This window comes from Cryptomeria japonica, chromosome 4 (genome assembly GCF_030272615.1).
Source record: "Cryptomeria japonica chromosome 4, Sugi_1.0, whole genome shotgun sequence".
NCBI classification, from domain to species: Eukaryota; Viridiplantae; Streptophyta; class Pinopsida; order Cupressales; family Cupressaceae; genus Cryptomeria; species Cryptomeria japonica.
In genome coordinates this window covers 355,790,433-355,813,311 of record NC_081408.1, presented here as the reverse complement: position 1 = coordinate 355,813,311, position 22,879 = coordinate 355,790,433, and the positions used below count along the sequence as shown (strand labels likewise).

The 22,879-nt window shown below is 36.7% G+C and overlaps 1 protein-coding gene across 1 annotated transcript in view; it reads right to left on the bottom strand.

The window, feature by feature from the left end:
* LOC131063646 (oligoribonuclease) overlaps positions 1-22,879 on the bottom strand; it is a 38,474-nt gene that overhangs the window by 6,000 nt on the left and 9,595 nt on the right. Inside the window, exons 5-6 of the mRNA XM_057997545.2 lie at positions 20,701-20,787; positions 5,455-5,545 (exon numbers count right to left, since the gene is read on the bottom strand). Of these exons, the coding sequence (XP_057853528.1) occupies positions 5,455-5,545; positions 20,701-20,787 (178 nt within the window). The remainder of the gene's footprint in view (positions 1-5,454; positions 5,546-20,700; positions 20,788-22,879) is intronic.

Below are 22,879 nucleotides of genomic sequence, written 5' to 3'. Positions count from 1 at the left end.
CACCAGAAGGAGCTATACTTGGTCAATTATTGGAGCCTGGTGAAGAATTATTTAATAAAGTTTAGATTATAAGCTAATAAAAGCTTATAAAAGATTATAAGTTACTTTTTCTATAAATAGAAAATATTAATAAAATTAACTTATTTAAGTCACAACTTAATTTCACCCCTTGGTTCGATTCCCTAGGCAAATAATATAACTTAAAAGGTGGTAACTTTTATCATGATGAATTCACCCTCCTAGCTAGGCGCCAAGTTTGAGAGAGAGAGAGAGAGATTCCAATGGAATCTTTGGTAGATGCCTTTGTGATACGTTTAGGGTAAAGGTGAATAAAGGAGGAAGTCGTCGGTTTTTGGAAATACTTTTTGATTCTATTTCATTTTTTATGACATCTTCTTGGTTTGCACGGGTTGCAGCAGAGAATACAGGTTTGGGAGCCTGAAGAGGGAGAAAATCCTCCATTGGCTGAAGGTGTGGACGATACCCGTCACCCCCAGCATTCCCACGTAGCACACAAGGTTCGAATCTGACCAACAGGGGTTAGAATCAGTGAAAACTTTCATCCATTGGCATCGGCAGACCTAAGACAGCAGATCTGGGCAATTTGCAGGTTATTTCCATCAGTTTTGATGCCATTAAATGCAGGCCTTACTACTCCAGCTGTGCCGTACCACCTCTCTTGCCTGTGGAACACAAATAAAATAATTGGAGGGTTTAGAGAATTAGAATTGCTTGTGATTTCATTGTTGGGGTCTAAATAAGAGATCACAGTAGGTTTCGAGGGAAGAAAATATCAGACCTGAGAAGCAGCAGCAAATCATTGGGGAAAAAGGTCACAATTTGGGAATCTTGCCTGGCAAGATTTTGGAATTCTTAGCTGACTTGCTATTTCTTCTCATATTTTGTTTTGGTAATTCATTATTAGTCAAATAAAGCTCATTGGAGCTGTTGTAGTGCATTGAAAGCTTCCGTTTCTGTAGTTAATGCATTTTGGGTCAATAAACGGAGCTCATCCAGGCAGGCATTGGACTCCTGAATTTGAATTTGTAAACAAACAGCAAATTGGATCAGATTTCTAGTCAAGGATCTTTCAGTGGTATCAGAGCGATGATCCTGCCAACCTGAGGGTCATCAGAGTAATTCTATGCAGCGGGGCAGATTTGGTACCTACAGATATTACACATGCAAGAGACCTAGAGTGGATTTAAATTTTGTCACAGAACCACCCTTTGATACTAATATGGGTGATATACCTAAAGGATAGAGGAGCCCACCCAGACAGGAGAGACAGATTCCACTCAATCCTGATGAGATTATGAGGAGCTTGGCTGAAGCTCAACCAAGAATTGTTGACGCAATCAACAGGTTACAGGACACTCTTGACAAAATGGATTTGGGAAATAATAGGGGAAGGCACAAGAGCCATAGCAGGACAGTATCAGCTTCAAGAAGTAGGGGCAGTAGTAGAATTCCATCTTCCCTGAGTAATACATCCATCTCACCACGGAGGGACAGGACCCATACTAGGACAGCGAATAGGCCTATGCTTCCACGGTTCACTCCGAGAGATGTACCACCATTGGCTGAGCCTCAAAATGGAATCACCTTCCAGGACACAGTTATGGCTGCCAGCGATGAGTGGGCACGTCTACCAGCACATGTTAGAGATGCATTCCCATTGCATCAATATTGTATGCAGCGCCGTGATTCCATGAGGGGACAGAATGACAGGGGACCCAGACAACAGTGGAATAATGATCTGAAGAAGGCTACAAATAAGCTGATTTTATCCACTTTTGATGGCAGCGGTTCCACTAGTGCACATGTGTGGGTTCACAAGCTAGATATATACCTCTCCTTGAAACCCATGGCTGAAAATGAGGCCATTCAGATTGCTATCCTACATTTGGAGGGTGTCGCATATGACTGGTGGCACCATGGATTGGTCACGCAAAATCACACTCTTATTCATTCATGCGCAGAGGTCACAGAGAGGCTAATTTCCAGATTTGACAGGAAAGATGTGGAACTTTATTACAAGGATTTATCTCTCCTGAAACAGTCAGGACATGTGGATACATATATTAATGAATTTCAGCGTATAGGAGTGATGGTCCCTGAGATGCCTGACAGGAGGGTAGTGATGTTTTTCATAGAGGGTCTTCAAGAGAGATATTGTGGTTTGGTCAAGGCTTTGAAGCCTAAGACTTTGCAGGAGGCTATACAGCTTACCTTGGACTTGGACACCACACCTCCACCCTCTACATTTCAGCAGAAGAGGAAATCTTCTTAAGGTTCTAAACCTTCTCAGAGTTCATCTTCACAGTTACCCAGTGCACCACCTCCTCCTAAGATGGATCATGAATCACGGAACGAATTAAGGAGGAAGAAATTGTGTTTCTCATGCAAGGAGCCATGGAAACCAGATCATAGATGCCTTGGAAAAGGCAAGGCACATCTTATAGAGGTCTTTTCTGATGGTGAGGATGAGCAGATGCAGGGTATAGGTGATGAGGATACATTGGCTTCTGCCAACATTACGATTGCCTCATTGTCCAGAGTACCTTGGTATTACCCCTTTCGGTTGAAAGCAACTCTTAGGGGGCAGCCAGTGGATTTCTTGGTAGATACTGGTGCTACTTACAACTTCCTTAGCGAGCAGACTATAGAGAAATTTGGATTACAGGATGAGAAATTTTTAGGATTTAGAGTGGCAGCTGCTAGTGGTAATACCTTGAGTTGCACTATGAGAATTCCTCAACTTAGCCTTCATTTAGGAACTTATCTCTTGACTGATGATTTATATGTGATACCGATAGAGCAATATGATGTAGTTCTTGGTATGCAATGGCTACAATCCATTGGTAGGTATACATTTGATTATCATAAGATGCAGTTAGAGTTCTCAGTGGATGGGAAGGAAGTGGTGTTGAGAGCTACAACGGATGGCAAGCCTAAAAGAATGACCTCATGTTGGTTGGAAGCTAATATTAATGCAGTTTGTAGTAAATCAGATTTTGTGCACTTTGGAACAGCTGATATAGAACAATCCCAGAGGTTGAATGAGGATTGGTTGGTAAGAGCACGACATGCCAAATTGTTAGCCCAACAAGCTAAGCAAAATCTCCTACACATTCATGACCTTCACTATCCTTTATTGAATGATGGACAAGATTTGTCTACTTCTGAAAACTCAGTTGCTGATTGCTCCTTTAATGAGAATAAAGTTGTGATTGATGATACTTTTAGTAGGCCAGCTACTCAAGAGGTGCCTTTGATGATAGTGGAAGGTATCCATCACTCACCTGTGGATTGGTCACCAACTCCACTTCACATGACAGCAATATCCTTGCTGATTGGTGATTACCTCTTCCTTGGTTTTGGAGGGATTACTGACTGTCCTGGTAAGGACCGTTTGGCACTTGTTGATTTGGCAGGGTGTACACCAGTTTTTCAGCAGTATGGTAGTGTTCAGTGGTGTATTTTGGAGATAGAGACAGAGTCAGGGGTGTATTACGTGGATTGGTATTGGTTTGACAGTATGTTTGATAACTTATGTGATGTCATATTCTCCTACTTCAGCATCTTCATCGGGTTCTTTATCTTCGTATGGGATCCAGGTATTGTTGTGATAGAAATTTTTTATCAGAGTGGAGCAGTAGGATGCTTGATGTTGCTTAAGGGCAAGCAATCCCAGGAAGGGAGGACTGTAATGTCCCCATTTTTTTAGTGATATCTCGAGAAGCTAGATTTGCCTGTTAGTCATCTCCGGAAACAAATGATGGGGTTAGGAGATGTTGGATTCACCAAGAGGAGCTATACTTAGTCAATTATTGGAGCCTAGTGAAGAATTATTTAATAAAGTTTATATTATAAGCTAATAAAGCTTATAAAAAATTATAAGTTACTTTTTCTATAAATAGAAAATATTAATAAAAGTAACTTATTTAAGTCACAACTTAATTTCACCCCTCGGTCCGATTCCCTAGGCAAATAATATAGCTTAAAAGGTGGTAACTTTTATCATGATGAATTCACCCTCCTAGCTAGGCGCCAAGTTTGAGAGAGAGAGATTCCAATGGAATCTTTGGGAGATGCCTTTGTGATACGTTTAGGGTAAAGGTGAATAAAGGAGGAAGTCGTGGGTTTTTGGAAATACTTTTTGATTCTATTTCATTTTTTATGACATCTTCTTGGTTTGCATGGGTTGCAGCAGAGAATACAGGTTTGGGAGCCTGAAGAGGGAGAAAATCCTCCATTGGCTGAAGGTGTGGACGACACCCCTCACCCCCAGCATTCCCACGTAGCACACAAGGTTCGAATCTGACCAACAGGGGTTAGAATCAGTGAAAACTTTCATCCATTGGCATCGGCAGACCTAAGACAGCAGACCTGGGCAGGTTGCAGGTTATTTCCATCAGTTTTTATGCCATTAAATGCAGGCCATACTACTCCAGCTGTGCTGTACCACCTCTCTTGCCTGTGGAACACAAATAAAATAATTGGAGGGTTTAGATAATTAGAATTGCTTGTGATTTCATTGTTGGGGTCTAAATAAGAGATCACAGTAGGTTTGGAGGGAAGAAAATATCAGACCTGAGAAGCAGCAGCAAATCATTGGGGAAAAAGGTCACAATTTGGGAATCTTGACTGGCAACATTTTGGAATTCTTAGCTGACTTGCTATTTCTTCTCATATTTTGTTTTGGTAATTCATTATTAGTCAAATAAAGCTCATTGGAGCTGTTGTAGTGCATTGAAAGCTTCCGTTTCAGTAGTTAATGCATTTTGGGTCAATAAACGGAGCTCATCCAGGCAGGCATTGGACTCCTGAATTTGAATTTGTAAACAAACAGCAGATTGGATCAGATTTCTAGTCAGGGATCTTTCAAGTCAATACAGGACCACGTTTTACAAACATGAGATCTTCCATTAAAAAAGATCTTAGTACTATGATTGCAGTTCTACAGTTCCCATTAAGAAATCTGGAAGGATAATATAATGTATGAACTTAAATGCCCTAAATTCCCAATATCAGCAGTACCCTCTCCGATGATATTGCTGCATGCTTAAGATGCTCTAATATGCTGAACTTGTCAAACATTGTAAGAAAACAAATTGAACACAGAACAAAGAAATGTGGTAAGAGAGACCAGAAACAAATAACTAGAGCTGAAACTCTCCCTGAAATCCCTCTCCATTTAGCCCTTGCCATCATAACTGACACTCTAAATAGACCATTGCGGACTGTTGAAACTCAGGGCAAAAGGCATGATCTCAGGCAGGAAAATCAATCTCATTATTGTTAGGACACAAATATGTTCTGTGCAAATTTCCAATATATAATCAGTCTTTCATCATTAGATATCCATGTAAATATCCTAGCATAGAAAACAGGGATCCTCCCGAAGCATGAGAACATGGTAAAAGAAAAATCAAGCATCAAAGAAGATACCTTTTGGATACCAGCGACAGCATAATGCCTTGATACTACTAACATCAACAAGCACATGTGAAAATGCATCAGCCAAGAGTGGCATGTACTTCTGCAAAAAACAAAGAACACTGTTTAGCAGTCTCATTTAAGATGGTCAGTAATAAGAAAATAAAAATTGACACAATATAATACAGGCATAGATACTCGTGTCCGATTGCTGCTGTCGTCTCTAGTCTAAGGAAAAGAATTAATATGGAAAACAAATAGTATATATTACAACTAAATAGGTTTGCACGTCAATTTTTATTGCCCATAGAAAGCACATTGCATCCACAAAATGGAGAAAAAATGTCAAATATTCATTTTTGTTACAAAAAGATAGCATCATAAAATAGACTTCCAGTTAGACATGGAGAATAAGTTGATCCTGTCTATGCTTGAAGTTGAAATTTAAGCAAAGAAAACCTTAACCATGTATTCTTCACAAATAAGATATATAGTTTACTTATACGTCACTTGATATTAGAGAGGATATTTATAGGAAATTCATCCAGATTAATTGGCCCAAGTTGGCATTTTACACAAAACACTTCTGACAAATTTTTGGAAAGTGTACCGCACATCCACAATATCTGCAGCAACATATGCCACACACCATTAGATTCACTCTTGAAAAGTATGCTTCGACCATCCTCATGCTGAAGCAAACACCCTATCCCTTTGAAAACTTTGCACTTTATAAAAGGTGGAGATTGAGGAGCACTTCATTTTGAGATACCTGATCGATATGATATCCAACAGAAGTGCTCTTGCTTAATCAGATATTAGGGCAAAAATCTGTCTTTCTTCTTCAAGTGTCAAGAACAAAAGGTGCCTGCCCTTATTTGCTCAGAAGATTCTAACCTTCAAGCACCAAGCACCAAGCAGATATCAGGGAAAATCCAAATTGACAATGCTTCCATCAATCTTACCTCCACTGATGTAAGACATAAGCATTCTGCAACTTCTTCCATATTCCACACAAACAACAGCAAACCAATCAGCTAGTGCATCTCCCACACTTTCCAACATTAACCCACAATGAGATCCTAAGACAGCTAACATTTCTCAAACAGGGTCCAGAGACACAACAAGACTCACATTTCTAGTCTTGTGATCCCTTACAAGAAGTTCTTCAAACTTGGATGTTAAGAAAGTGCAGAGTAGTTGTTATGACAAAAGCCAGCTTCACCAGTTCAATTAATATATCTTGATGATATTATCAGACTCAATATTTCTTGTACGTAGTCATTTATGATTGAAAAGAGCCTCTTCTTTTAAAGTTACACATTCCCTAACAATAGTTAAAGTGCATGCCTTGTGGCCTGTTTTTTTAATTATAGCTGCTACATATATATTCTTATTATTTTGTAAGATTCTTTTTCCTTGTTATCTACCCATCTTTATTTATTTTGCTTCCTCATTAATATTCTAATTGTACTTTAGAAAACTCTTAAAAACTCACTGCAAGAGGCAGTTGAGTCGAGTTGTTCTAATCATGGGGAGTGGTTTCCAAGACATCCACTAGATGACTCCAAATTCCTAAGCTTCTCGCTAAATGTAACTATGTAGTATGCACCATAGTTTAAAAACTCGTGGACTCGCCACAGACTCGCGAGTCCAATGGCGCCACGAGTCGACTCGCCATGGACTCGCGAGGCAAGTCCTGGCGAGTTTTTTTGAAAGACTCGCAAGTCTTTCTAATTGACTCACACGAGTCTTTCGCTTGGACTCGCGAGTCTTTTGACTAGACTCGTGCAACCCAGAAAACACATCAAAAAATTATCTAAATCTTTTTTTTTCGAGTCAGTCTCATTCTCTTCATCAAAATATATACATGAAATATAACATTTACGTATAAGAACTTATACTTTTAAGTTATATTTCATGTATATATTGGCAAAATGTTTGAGAGTGGTTTCAGATCTCTAGGAGTTATAATGCAAATTCTAGGTTTTAGAAGATCTTTTAAATTTTCAAAATTAGTGAAATTTCAGTAATCAGTAGGCTCCTATTAGCATTCTCTCGCCCTCTCTATCTCATTCACTTTATTTGCCCCAAATTTTAGACATATCTATCTCCCTATCGCTCTTCCTCTATCCCATCTCTCTACCACTCTATATCATAGTCTCTCTTCTCTCCTCCAAGATCTAAACCTATCATTATATGTAATTTTGTAAACATTTATAAACTTATGCTGCTATTATACATTTTTGTAGTGCCTCTCTCTTTTGACTTGGCAGACCTTATATTTATGAGCTTTCTATGTGTGGCTTCGACCCTTTTGGTGTTGGTCGATTTTGATTTTGGATTGTGATGCTTGACTATGCTTCCGGGATTTCTATGTGACTTTAATATTTCATGTTATATGGATGGTTAGAATAATGATGTTTTGAGCATGTGATGTTATATGATATATCTTCGCTCTATGTGTTAGATGATTATAGATGGAATATTATTGTGATGTTAGAATTTTATCTTGATGCTCCTAGATATATATATCTGCCTTGATCTTACATTTTCTTATTATCTCTGATGTGTTTGGGGTGAAGGGGAGAAGCATCGCATTGCTCTTTATGGGCAAGCCACGTCGCTTCCATTCTTCTTTCACGATGTGATGCTATATGTTATATGCACATGTTCGACGTTTGCTTATGTAGCTGCAGGTACTGAGCATCGACTCCACCTGAACTTGCAGGTCTGAGCATACTCATCAACCCAATGGTAAAGTGGAACCAGAGATATCAGTCAAACCCTAGATTCTACCCTTTTTTTTGTCAAGTAACCTTGAGGTTGTGGTCAGCCTTGTGATGTCAGTTTACCCATGTGTGGTGTTGTCAACTTTGGTTGCTCTCTCTATGTGTAAGTTGGTGTGAATTTGACCTTGCAAATTAATGGCATTTTAATACTCGTGATTATTCACTAAAGTTAATGAAATGAAAATAGTTTTAGTGTAGATTAAATTACTTAGACATCAAAGAATTAATTCTAGTCTATATAGCATTTTATAACTTGGTTTAATTAATGTTATTATGTGTGTTTAAATTTAATTAGATTGGTTATTGTTTTAAGATATTAAGATTTTAAGTAAATAAATATATATATTTATATGCGGGATTTTAATAATTTAGTAGTCATGGGAATCTTATTTTAAATTCTTGCTCTATTAAAGAATAATAATAATAATGATTAAATTATAGTAAAAAAGTAAAAATAAAAAATTAATTATCCTTTTCCCCACTCTCTCTTTAAAAATAATAATAATAATAATAATAAAGTTAATAAAATTGTTAGTGGGGCAATTAATTGCTCCCGTGCATGTCATGAGTTACAAAAAAAATTTAATGGAGGAATCTGGCAGGCACAGCAGCATGCTTTTTAGTGTTGTTTTTCTTTGGATTTTGAAGAAAGGTTTTTCCCATGAAAATTCTCTACAACTTTGGAAGGGAAAATGGGGATTGATTAGGGAGAAATGGTATCTATTGAAAAATTTGGGGGTTTTTGAAAGAAAATTGGCAAAAACTCTTGCTAAATTTATTTGGTGCATGTAGAAGAAAATTCTTTGGGGATTTTGGATTCGTCCTGCAATTCATCTGGAAAGAAATTTGAGGTTTGATTAGATATAAGTGGCTCTCGGATTGGATCTGTTGATCTCTCTGTTTTGCATTGAGGGTCTGTTGTGGTTTTTTGACTTGGTTACTCCTTCAGATTTCTTCCAGGAAAGAGATTTGGAGGTAGGAAATTCTACCCACATATTGTTTGGAAATTCTAGTTATTAAATTAAAAATTTTAATCAAACTTGTTGTGTGTTTTTGGCTTTTAATGAATTTGGAATGGGGTTTGCTATAAAGAAGATTTGATATTCTTTTTTTATATGGATTTAGAATTTAATTTGATTTTCAAATTATTCAAATTGGGAATTTTGTTAAATAGCTCTTGGAAAAAAATATATATATACTTTCAGATTATTGAAGCTCTGCCTGTGTATTGATGATTTCTGTGTTTTATATACATATATATTAAGAAATTTCGTTTTCAAATGTATTTTGTCGTGGTGTTTATTTTATCGCTCACTATATGTGATTGTAGCTATGGGTTTACAACCCATAGCCGTGGGGAATAAACCACAACTGTGGGGTGTAATACCCACAGTCGTTGGTACCCCATGACTGTGGGGTGTAATACCCACAACAGTGGGCGTAGCCATGACTATGGGGTTACACCCCCAGCCGTGGCCTCCATGGCTTCCTCTGTGCACGCATTTCCTTAAGCGTCATCAATCGCATTCTCTACTTCATGATTATGTTTGGTTTTCGATAAGTTTTTGCATATATATATATATATATATATATATATATATATATATATAATGGTTTCTTTTTCAATTATACACATTAAGTAAGAATAATGTTTAGTCTGAAGTAGAGAGATATTAGTTTAATTAATGGAATGGGAATTTAGTTAATAGGAAATACTTGTTTTTGAATATTATTAATTTTCCTTTTATTAGCATAATAAAGAAAGAATGTGGAAGTGTGACTATGACTAGTTGTAATGCTTAATGTATTTCATTGTAATAAGATTTTTATTTTGAATGGGTAAGAATAATGAAAATGTGGTATTTGTTTTGTGTAGTATTGATGTATAGATTTTGGGATGTAATAGTGTTCATTTTATTGTTGGAAAGTATCTTGTTGTTTTGACTTGCGTGTTTGTAATCGGGTCTTGGTCTTTTGGTTCTTGTGGGGTATACTTCCAGTTCAAAGGTTTTATGTTTCGTTCCAGAGGCCAGGGAAGGGTAATTGTGGTTTTCTCTTTGTGAGGTCATGTTCTTTTCTTGGAATTAGTTGCCAGTCTGAATGTTAGTTTTGGGAGCTAGATGATGATTCCTAGCCCTTCCTGTATCCTTCTGGAGCTTCATTTTATTCAATCTAGCAAGAGGGTAACGCCTTGCTATGGTATCTCAGTGTTTTTTCTTCATTGTGTTTTCCTATCGGATCTTGGTTTTTGATTCCTAGGTGCATTAATGGGAGAGTGGCTTTCATTGGGGGTTGGGACCCAAAGTGGTCGCCAGGGTAACCCAATGGAAGATGTTAATAAGTGATAACATAATATAGTAGACTTGGGAATGGGTAGTTAGTTCACACTTAACAAGATAATTGCTTTGGATGCCTCTCTTACTCTTGAATGCTCATATAGGTTCGGGGTAAGACGAAAAGGCTTGGAATGGCATCCACCAATCTCGTCTCCATGAGAGGTTGGTGTGGTCCACTAGAGCTGTATGGGGGCGAGGGGTCGAGAGAGGTTACCAAGGTAACCTAGGATGGGGGTCGGGGCCTAGTGAAGACCTACCAGGGTAACCCATGACCGCCTAGTGATGACACTCTTCCCAGTTGCTTACCTAATGGTTTTCTTGGTTATTCTTCTATGTTTGTCGGGCCTCTCGAATCCGGTGTATTAGTTATTGTTCTCGAGATTTTCTTGGTCATCTTGTGGTTCCCTTATATCGGTAATCTTGAGTATCCTTGTTCTTGTCTTGCATATAATAGTGTTGCATCCATGTAAGCCGCGATTGTATTAATGCTTCGTGATTATTACCTCTCTCCTATCTCTGGGGTCTGACTGATACCTCCTAGCACGGGGGGTGGACCTTATGGTACCACACGGTTGGGTGGAGTGCTTTTCGCACCCATTGGGTTTGGTACGAGATCTTTCATGTTCGTGATGGTTCGAGTTGAAAGCTGATGACCTACCTTGCACTCCAGTTATAGAGTTTCAGACATCCTTGTATTAGAAAGTTGTATCCATTGTGATATCATGTAATGTAATTATGATCACTTGTATATTCATGGTTATGTAATCTGAACCATGCTCCTTGAGCAGGACTATGTAATATTATTTGTAAAAGTATTTCCTTCCTTCATGTATATTTGATTATTGTTATATGAGTTGTTTCGTTGTGAGGCCTTGAGGACACTCAAATGATGTTTATGTTGATGTATATGATATCCTTTTCTTGTGTGTTCATGATGTGTATTGTAATGATTAGATCATTTCTTCTTTAAAAAAAAGCTATTTGCATTTTATTGTGTATTATTGCATTGTCCTCTAGGCCTCACAGCAAGGGCGTGACAATTTTAAAGTTTGAAACTATGAGTATGAATGATAAAATTTCAAATATTGAGTGTTTGGAGATCATACTACATGTGTAATGTTTCAATTATGGCTCTTATGTTCTCTAAATGCATTAATTTCTTTATTTTTTTTGTAAAACTACGGTTTTTATTTGCCAAGTCTTTCGCGAGTCCAAGTCCGAGTCCAATTTTTTGGTTTGCTGAGTCCGTGGCGAGTTTGAGTTTTAAAACTTTGGTATGCACGATGCCACATTTCCTATTTTGGCATCCTTACTCTTACTATGAGTCAATACTACTTACTAAACTTTGATTGGATAATCAATGAAACTTGAACTATAAATCATGCTTTATATTATGATTAGCAGATAAATTATAAAATCAATGGATTGTTATTGCACATTCAACATACTGTATTTTGTACATAATTTTAAAAATTTCAGCCTTTTCAGTTTGATTATTTTATTTTACTTATTTTTCATTTATTTCTGAATACATGGAAAAGGGTTAACGGGTTTGATCCTACACTTTTGATGGAGTTTGCAAGAAGCAAGAATTTTAGAGTGTGATTAGAACAAGGAGATATAAGAACATACACTAATGGGAATTCAAAATCTCTTAAAAGTTTTTGTTGGTCGTGAATTTTCTTTGGATTAAACCACCACCACTAACCTGATGATTTCATCAATGTCTACCGTTCAAATATTAATTTACCTACTAACAAGCTCGAAAATGGCTTAAAGAGAATTTCTTTAAAGATTTATTTAGTAATGGTCTAGTAGCTGTATTGTCCTATGTTGAAGATAAATAGACTCAATGAGACCAAGTGATTCCCAATCTATTTGTTTCACAATTTCAGATAAAAAAAATTTATTGACAAACGACAGAGCCAAAGAAGTTTGTATTAAAGTTAAAAATTCGATTACATAGAAAATTCCCTGAATAAACCATATTCATCCCACAACAAAAAATAGGAATGATCTCCAGGATTATTCAAAAACATCCTAACTGCCTTGAGAGACTGAAAATATCAACATTCAATAACATCCTAACTGCCTCAAGAGTCTGAGAATATCAACATCAAAACCACATAAAAAATTTCATAGAAACTAAAATTTCACATCTAAGAGCAAAAAATTCATATCTGCTTTATCCATGCTTCAAATTCCAACCCTATGCTTGATCTCCAGACTGAGCATGTCCTCTGCCTCGCGGACGACCTCTACTTCTGCCTGGAACACCCGTTCGCCCACGGCCTTGACTCCCTTGTGGTGCATCATGACCAACTCCTCTAGCAGGCGGATCATCATGCTCTAGTTTTTGGAGGGAGGAAGCCATTTAATCTAACGAAATCTCTAAATTCGTACTCCCTATCTTGGTTCTCAGGTTCATCATCCAGCGATTTCCTTTAAGAAACCTGACTACCATTGCTACAAAGGCCCTATGTTGCAAAAGAGCAAGGCCTTTGAGGTCGAGAAGGAAAGGGTAATAGTGGATAGTTTCTCCCAAAACTGAGAGAAGGATCATATCCCCTGGCTAAGGGAGCCCAATACCAAGGATGGCATATTTAACGACTAAATCCAAGCCCACCAACACATCTTGTTCAAACAATTGAGAAGTCAAAGCCATCACCTCCACTTTAGGAGCTTGGTTATCAAGCAATGAGGCCACGAATCTTGAAGAGATATGAGAATTATCCCTCGGATATTCCTGCCTGCTCAGGTGACCATGACCCAGAATTAATTTGATCGCCAAGATTACCAGTGGTTCTGAATTATGAAGAAGTCTTTTGAGTCTCTGGTCCAAAATTTCTTTGAAAGAAACTTGGCGGCTCAGACAGGAGTATCCACCCCAAAGCAAGAAATCGGTTCTGGAAAAACCCTTACTATGAAGCCAAAAGGTTTTGCCATTTTTAACCAAGGACCAGAAGAACATGCTCTCTCGCTAGCTAAGAGAAACCAAGAATGGAAAAAAGCAGCATAAACGAGGCAAGATAGCAAAAATAAGCCTCGGCATAAATAGAAATAACTGCACCCGACATTCTCTCTCCTACCTACCATCATTAATGAGAAATGCCTTGAGTATTAAACCCGAGGGGAAAGGTGGCGAAAGATCATTCTCCACAGTTTAGATTTTAATTGAAAAGACCTTGGAACTATGCCATGAAGCCAACTCGAGTTTTCCAAACCATGATGGCGGCATCCCTTTCATCTTTTGGAAAATATATAATAGATTGCGATGACCTCATCAATCCTTCTTGAGACACATCAATACTAGATCATTTAATGATGTCAGACGTTAATAACCGGCAGCTGAAAAGGCACCCAACATAATAGAAAAATCCTCCATCTATTTAGCAAATGTCTTATCAAGATTAGCAATGACTTGGCTAAAAAGAAATAGCAACTTCTAGCTCAACAGCTCCAGCACAGCCTCAGTTGGGCAAGTAGGTGGCATGTTTCAAAAAAGAGAAAGTCGTTGAAAGGCTTAACAAGTAAATTCATTCAAATTCAGATTCGAAAATCCATACAAGAGAAGGTACCCGAAACGAACAAAAGATCAGATGAAAAACATAAATGTTTGTTGCTGCCTTTGGAAATACTCCCCGTTTAAATCACTAGAGCCATTAAATGTTTAAATCATCAACCCACCAACTAAGAGGAGTCCCATCAGAAGCAACCTTAGAAAGGACATCCGCATCAATATTAGCTTCCCTATAGATGTGCTTACAGGAAAAAATTTCAAACATGGACAGAGTTTGCAGATCTTACTACATTGATAGTAATTGTTGAATCCCCTTCAATTTCTAGGTTCTTGATTCTTCTTTTAGAGCACTCCATGAGACCTAGCAAAAGAGCCTTAAATTCTGCAATGTTATTAATGTCCGAAGGGGCAGGCATGGCTAGCTTGCCTTTAACAACTCCTCTGAAGTCTCTAGCCACACATCCAATTCTAGAAGCACCTGGGTTCCCTTTTGAAGCCCCATAAAAATTTAGTTTTAACCAACCAACTTTTGGGGGGATCCAAACTGCACTTCCTCTATCATTGAGTGAGAGCTAGTTTTCTATTAATATTCTCAACAATAGAAGCCTCAAATGAGGATAGGACTGATTCTAATTTCTTTCAAAGTGTCTCCTATTACGCTCTTTCCAAATTACCCAAACTAGACAAGAGGGAGTCATTTCCCATAGGGGACTCAAGATACCATCATTGGATCTGATTGGCCACCCTTGAAAAAGTGAAACTATGTCATTTGGAAGGGTTGTGATCCAACCAAGTTTAGCACATAACCACCTCCAGCACTTTGCTGAAAACGGACAATTTAGGGGGTGGTCAACTGATTCCTCATGGGCTTTACATAGAATGCATCTAGATGGGCCCTCAAATCTCATCTTTTTGAATTTCTCTGCTATGAGAATTTTTTTTTGGCTGCGAACCAAGCAAAGATGCTAGCTTTAGGAATAATCTTGCTGCTCCAGAAGAGTTTATGGGGAATTCCCAAATCCTTAGAAGCACCTTGATTGGCAAGAATATTATAACCTTCCTTGGCTTTATATTGACCTGATTTTGATGGGGTCCAAATCAGTGAATCTGCACCCTCTCTGAAAACCAGTTGTCTGTCCTTTATGATCTCAAAAAGTTGGTCTAATTCATTGGAGGGAAGGGGGAGGCCATCTAGTTTCTTCCAGCTCCAACCAAGAAAAGAGTTCTCCCATGAAAATTCTACATAGTCCCTAACATAAATCCCCCAATGTTGTCTTAGCCAGTCCCTTGTGGATGGAACAGAAATAAGACTATCTAAGCTTGAATATCCTCCCCAAGAGTCTTCCCAAAATAAGCATGATGATCCATCATAGACATCCCAAGAGACAAAGTCTGCTATTAGATTCCTGCACCTGAGAATAAAATTCCAAATTCGAGATCCTTTTGGAGGAATACTAACTTGCAAAAGATTTAGAGTCTCCCCAACTGCTATATATTTAGTATGCATCATTCTTACCCATCTTGCTTTGGGGTCCATAAGCATTTTCCAAACTAATTTGGCCCCCAAAGCCTGATTTTGGATCTGAAGGTTGCGAATTCCTAGCCCTCCTAATGACTTGGGCTTACAAATTTTATCCCAAGCAATTAGAGCAATTTTGTGCTTTTCTTTCGTATTCTGCCAGAAGAAATTCCTCAATTTTTGAATGATAAAAGAGTTCATTCCTACAGAGAGAGTTAAAAATGACATTAGATAGATTGAAACAGCTGAAATTACTACTTGAAGCATTATCAATCTACCAACCCACGAAAGCCACTTTCCTTTCCATGAGTTAGCGTTCTGATCCATTTTTATCTTCAGCGGATCCCAAAGGTTCGAATTCCTCAAACCCCTATCTATGGGAATACCCAGATATATGCAAGGCAGAGTGCCCTTCTTACAATTAAAAAAATTCAGAATCCTATTTTTTGTGGACAGTGGGGTGGAGAAGAAATAGATCTTTGATTTTTTCTTATTGATTACCTGGCCCGAAGCTTTGCCATAAGAGAACAGGAGCTCTTGGAATTGAGCTGCTTCCTTGGATTTTGCTGCACCAAGAAGAAGATTATCATCAACAAATTGCTGATGAGTGGCAACAAAGTTAGTGGTGATCTTGATACCTTCCAATTCCTTTCTAGAGTGCTTATCTTTAATGGCTCTTCCCAAGGCTTCTGCCATTATGATAAAAAGGAAAGGGGAAATTGGATAACCTTGACGTATGCCCTTAGAAGATGAAAAAAAACCCTTCAATTTTCCATTTATGAGAATTGAAAATCTTGGAGTGGAGATGCGTTCAAAGATCTAATTAATCCATTGCTTATTGAAACCAAAAGCCTGCAAGATTTTGCATAAAAAACGCCAGCACACATTATCATAAGCTTTGAATACGTCCAATTTCAATATCATACCTGATCTGTTCGTACTTTGAAGAGTATGAATTACCTCCTGGGCCACAATTACCCCATCTAAGATTGAACGCTCTGGAACAAACCCAGTTTGCTCTTCTGAAATAATGCTATCCATAAGGGGTTTCAATCTGTTCATCATCACCTTTGAGAGAATTTTGTAGATTGTGTTGTAGAGAGAGATTGGTCTAAAATCCCCTAAACGGACTGCTTTCTCTTTCTTCGGAATAAGGGCTATAAAAGTATTATTAATTTCCTTTAGGAGATTGCCTGATTTTCTTGAAAATTCTAGCGCCTCCACTAGATCTTTCCCTAGAATCTCCCAACATTTCTTGACGAAGCCAATCGGGAAGCCGTTTGGCCCTGGGGCATTGTCAGAGGGAAGTTGGTTTAGAGCAATTGACACCTCCTCCATTGAAAAGCTTTCATTGAGCTTCATGTTTTGATCATCTAAGACCACTTTTGGGATCATAGAAAGAAACTTCCTTTGTTCTCTTAAATCATAACCATCTTCATTATTAAGCAGCTTAGAGAAAAATTGGAAAATTTCATTTCTAATGGCATGTGGGTCCTCAATGGTGCAGTTTCCTTGAATCTCTGGCCTAGTTATTTTATTTACGTTTCTCCGAATCCTCATAACATTATGGAAATACTTTGTGTTCTTATCCCCAGCTTGAATCCAGCCCTCTCTTGATTTCTGTTTCCAGAAAATTTCCTCTTTGGAGAGGATATCCTCATACTCCGCCAGCAAATGCTTTTCCTAGAAGAATAGAGTTTGTGACATTCCCTCCTTAATAACATTTTCATTCAATTCTTCTAACTGAGCTTCCAGGTCCTTTTTGACAGCAAAAATATTCTTAAAATGAGCAGCATTCCATTGTAACAATTTCTTTTTAACATTTTAATTTGAACACAAAACAGAAAAGCCTCGAGCCCTCAAAGCTAACTTCTTTCCACCATTGATCAATAAGATTTAGAAAATTGGAGTCCTTCATCCACATATTCTCAAATCTGAAGGGAGGTTTTGAAAATTTTGAAACACCATGAAGGGTAAGAAGAAGCGGATAATGATCAGAGCCAGAGCAGGGTAAAACATTGCACTCCAGAGAAAAGGGAAAGGATGAGAGCTCACCCAACCAAAAGAATCTATCTATTTTCTCTCAAAATTTCACATAATTGGTTATGCATGCTTAACAGAAAAAAGCGGCAGGATTGTAAAGAGAGGCAAGTACAAGCAATTTCAATTGAAAGGAGGCCCCTATTTTTTTTGCAAATATCTTTTGAGTGGACATTAATAGTTTGATGCTTTCTTATCTTTGCAATGAATGAAAAATTCAAATTTGAGCTTATGTTGTTCCTTATTTATTGTTAAGTCAAAAGAAAATTGTTTAATGATGTCCACCATATATTTGGGCTCTATGCCATTTGTCAATGTTCATTAAAGTATTGAGGATGAGATAGCTGGTGTAGTCATTATGTGGACTCTTGTTGCTCATATGAATAAACAACTCTGAATTGAATTGGCACAAGAATGTCACAAATATGAGCTTATGTCATAGCTAATATGAACTGTTATTTGATTTCAAATTTTTCGTAAGCTTATAAGATCATCCAATATTTTGAAATCACATTGGTTTAACATGTTTCTGTCGTTGTCTTCTTTTTATCTATTGTTTTTGTTCACACTCAGAATCAAGTAGATTTAGTTTTTTTTTCTCCCTAGAATAAGTAACACATACTAGTTAAATTTTTCCCTTTTTCCCAAACAAAAGGGTCTAGGACTGTTGACTGTTGCCTGCAGACTTTGATAGTTCCTCAACCTCATTCCTTTGCATTTCCTGTAGCACATGTAATTTCAGACTTTTAAATATAAATTGTCATCACGCTTGTTCCTTTCCAGTGGACTTTATACTTCCAACATGATTCCCCTTAAGTCACCACAATAAGCCCTTCAGGTATAGAAGGAACTCAGAAAGATGGATTTTAGAATGATAGTAAGGAACTAAAATGATTACTATAATTATAAAGAAATAAATCTCAGGTAACAGATCAAATTAATGATACAGAGATATTCCAAAACTAAAGAAATGTTGAAAGACAAGAATAACATGATACAAAACACAAACAGCTTAAGAGTAATCATTTTAAACTCTTCACATCTTTAGAAACAAAGAAAGTAGAGGAGAAAGGTGATTGAAGCAAGCAATATGAAAAGTGTCCAGCAGACCAAAATATGAGTTCCATAGATAACAAATGGTAAATCCTACGACAAAATCTTCAAAAATATTCAGTGGTCAAATTATATAAAATAAAATTTCTATACTTATTTCAATTATATTAATGGGTGAAAACACAAATTAAAAAATGAATGGACTGCTTAAAATAATACGAACAATAACATAAGCATATTATATGAGAAATATGCATTGCAAAAAAATGAAATAGGATCAGAAAGTGAAATAGGAATAGTAAGACAAGTTGAAGTATCCTTTGTAATGTTTATACCAATCTCTAGAAGCATTCGTTTCAAGCATAATATTATAACAACAATCCTATTACTAATAAGAAGAGGAGAGCAAACTCCTTAGGTCAAAATATTCCATTAAGGGGAAAGAGTTTCTGAACTTCAAATGGTGTTATGTCTTGTCCCTATTCAATTGGAATTTCTTGTATCTGATATTATTTTATCCTGCTAGGTACAGAATTGTAAAGTGTTCACCAGTTTATCACAATAAGTAAGTTTTCTCAACTGCTACTACCTAGGTCACCAGGTTCACTGTATTTTAATATAAAAATTCAAAATTCAGCGAATATTATTAAAAACCCTTCAAATTGTTTGAAATTGAACAAAAAATTGTCCCTTTATGGAGCCATTGAGTTAGCACGTGGAGAAACCACAGATGACACTTCACCACCAGGGGAACACATCAGAACACGTCCTACACCAAGGCAGAAGTTCAAATGAAAAATCACTGCTTTTCAATTCCACCTCCAACTGCAAGATTCAACAGTGCCCTGACACCTGTGCCAGCTTACTCTCATTCCTAGTTAAGCTCCTTGCCCTGCAACCCATGCCAGAAAATAATGACTGCACTTTTCCCTTCTCGTCTTTTCCCAATTTCATTTCTTTCATATATTTTTATTACATCTATATAGGAAAATATATGCAGCCTGCTCATGTTGTTTATAGCCCTCACATATATTTTTCACAGGTTTTATGTTAAAAAGCATCCCTTGATTCCGTTATATTTCCACCCATTAGCTGCATCTTTGGTGAAAATGCATGCAATTGCATTATGCAAGAGAATTTGTCAAATCAGTGTTAGAATATTTTTATTTAACAATATTCAATTATATGATACACAAATTATAAACCAGTGACTTTATCTATAAGTTATGGCAAGTGAGTATACGCATGGAATGTTTGTTTGGATAGGACTTTTATTTATTATTCCATGCTCCAACAAAGGCTCCACCACTGTATTAGTGTCCTAAATTCCTAAGGCTAATATTAATTTTTTACAAAAACATTTTAACATTTAATATTAGTAAATAATTATGTAATATATTAATATGTACTTTAATATCATCAGTTATAAAGTTAAATTTATTTTCTTCAAAATTAATCATTAATTTTATCATTGACAGAAAAATTTTGAACTTTTTCCTTGCCAAACTCACACACAAACTCGAACCTGCTGAAATAAGCCACTACTACTTACCATGCATGCTAAGTATCTTGGCTGCAGTGCCAATAGTTAAGATCCACTCTTAATGAAGACATACAAAATTCATGTAGGTTAACATACTAGCAATGAATCTAGTAATCGGATGCACAAGGACATTCTAAACTCAGAAAGATGGTGCGCAAATTGAGTCTATAGCGACTGCATTAACCACCAGAAAAATTACTTAACTATCAAAGCAAAAACAATTACAAAATGTGTTCCAAATATCAGTGCATGTATTTCTGACTTTTATCGATTTAAATATAATTCCTTCTACATAATTGTCCAGGCCAGTTAGTGACAAATGTGGAAACCATGGTCAAGATGGGTAAACGAGATAATACAAATAATACAAACAACAATGCATCTACCACACATGAAATTGCTTCTGCAGATGATGACAAGTTTTTAAAACAAGGATAAAGAAATTCATATAATACCCTAAGGAACATGAAATCCATATAGACTGAATTGCCAGCAAGAAGAGGCTGAACAGGACCTGTGTGCTTCTTAACAAATTCCAAAACCTGCAAGGCATATTAAGAAGTTAGATAAACAAAAATGAACACTAGATGCTAAACAATACAATTTCTGAAACCAGCAAAAACAATGAATACCAAAATAACTTATAGATCGATAAGTTATCAACTTATCTATAATGTCCCCCACCAAAGATGTGGCTTTTCCAGTGAAGGATTCTTTGCACTATATTATATAAAACTTAAAAGTGCTAATTAAAAGCTACATGGAGGAAATCAAAAAAGAATGGTAGCCAATCCCTTGCACAATTCAGACATTTTGTCATCTGCAACCGTTTTCAGCTACAAATTACATGAAATGATGGAGTACTAGTATCAAACTTATACTAATACCCTTGGTAAAGGTTTCTCAAGTTTCAGGCAGTTTGATTTCACAATTGTTGAACAGTGATTATGATCCCAGATTTTCTAATAATATTCTCATAGTCAAGTGGTTGAAAGATCAATCATGTGTCGAGAGCAGAGTTAGATGGAAAACAGGTGAAAAAATGTCTTTAGTTGATGCTTTCAATTGCAATCAAAATAGTGCAACATGTCCAACCACATAAGAACTTGCTGACAGGTTCAACTGCAGGTGAACTCATCCATATTGGAAAATACAACATAATTAAAGGTCACCTGGGGACTAGAAAACATTTCTCATTTTTCTCTACATGTGGAAGATATTATCTCTCTTAATTATCTCATGTACACACCCTCCAATGTAAATACACCAATTGATATATGTACTAGTTAATTCTTTACATTCTAATCATGCTGATGACTAAAGGGGAAGTACAGTCTGATACAGACTCAATGGCAGCAAAGAAGCCACATCCACTTGCCTCCCAAAGTGTATAAGTGTTATTAGATCAAGCACAGATAAAAATGGCATACTCAAAGTCACTGTTCCAAAGTTCAAGATTAAAAATGTTATCAAGATGAATATCAAGTAGAGATTGTGTGTGTTTTCACTGCTGAAAAAGCAAGATTTACTAGGAGTGTTGCTTTTCAAATATAATGTTTTATGAGGCAAGATTTCAAACAGAGCACTGCATTTTTTTAAAATTAGAGCCTTGTGCTGATTGAATTTCTTCCATCTGGATGGGTATTCTGTTTGCTATTGCAAGGTCCATGTCTTCCATTCAAGGATTAAAAAGCAATCCCTCCTATTGTTTTTGAGAATCAGAGGAAAAAACAGACTTTTGAACGTTCATTAATGAATATTCTCATTCAACATCCCATTTGCTCTCTTGAAGACATGTTCAATGAAAGGAAGAAGAAAATGCCAGACTTGATGAATTTATGAATCAGAATTTGCTGTATTATTGCATTTAGAAAGAAAATGCAATGGCATGAGGAAGTAGTTTATAGCACAAGATGGATCTTCAGATACAGTAATAGCTTAAGAAATGATACTCTTTAGTATCATCACATTCACAAATCACCAACAGATGCAAAATATTAATGGAATGCAAAGTTGGAAAAAGGCAAACTAAAAACAGGAATAAATCAGAAGGCAAGAAAATATGAAACAATAATGGAAGATTGAACAAAATGTAAGGTTAGGAAGCCAGATTTGTTTGAAACCATTAAGATAAGAAGAAAGGATATGAATCAAAGAGTATGCAGGTAAATTTTGTTAAAAAAGTAAGCTGGTGCTCTCTCAATGCCTTAGAAATTGGATTACTTGTAGATTATCAGCTGTTGACTTGAATTAGACACCCCAAATACTAAAAAATCATCAGATTAAAAATTTCAACAGCTACCAAAAAACGGAAAGCCATGGGCAATTTATTTCTGTAACTGAATGCTCTGCAATCAATTAGTGCACCTTAAAGGAGGCTATAAATATGAGGTAAACTGTATGTAGAAAGGGGGGTGGGTGAGAATTTGGAAAATGATAAAAAAACTTTGGTTTGGCATTTTCTGCTAGTTTTTTGTTGTCTGTAATATCTGTTATTTTATTGCCATGTAGCTTCATAATACAAATCTCTTTTGACATATGCATTATAGTGCAAATTTAATTGTATGAATGTGGTTAATCTTTGTTTTAAAACTGAGTTTTGAGAGTCATTTGTGCACATAACTGTGGTCGGTG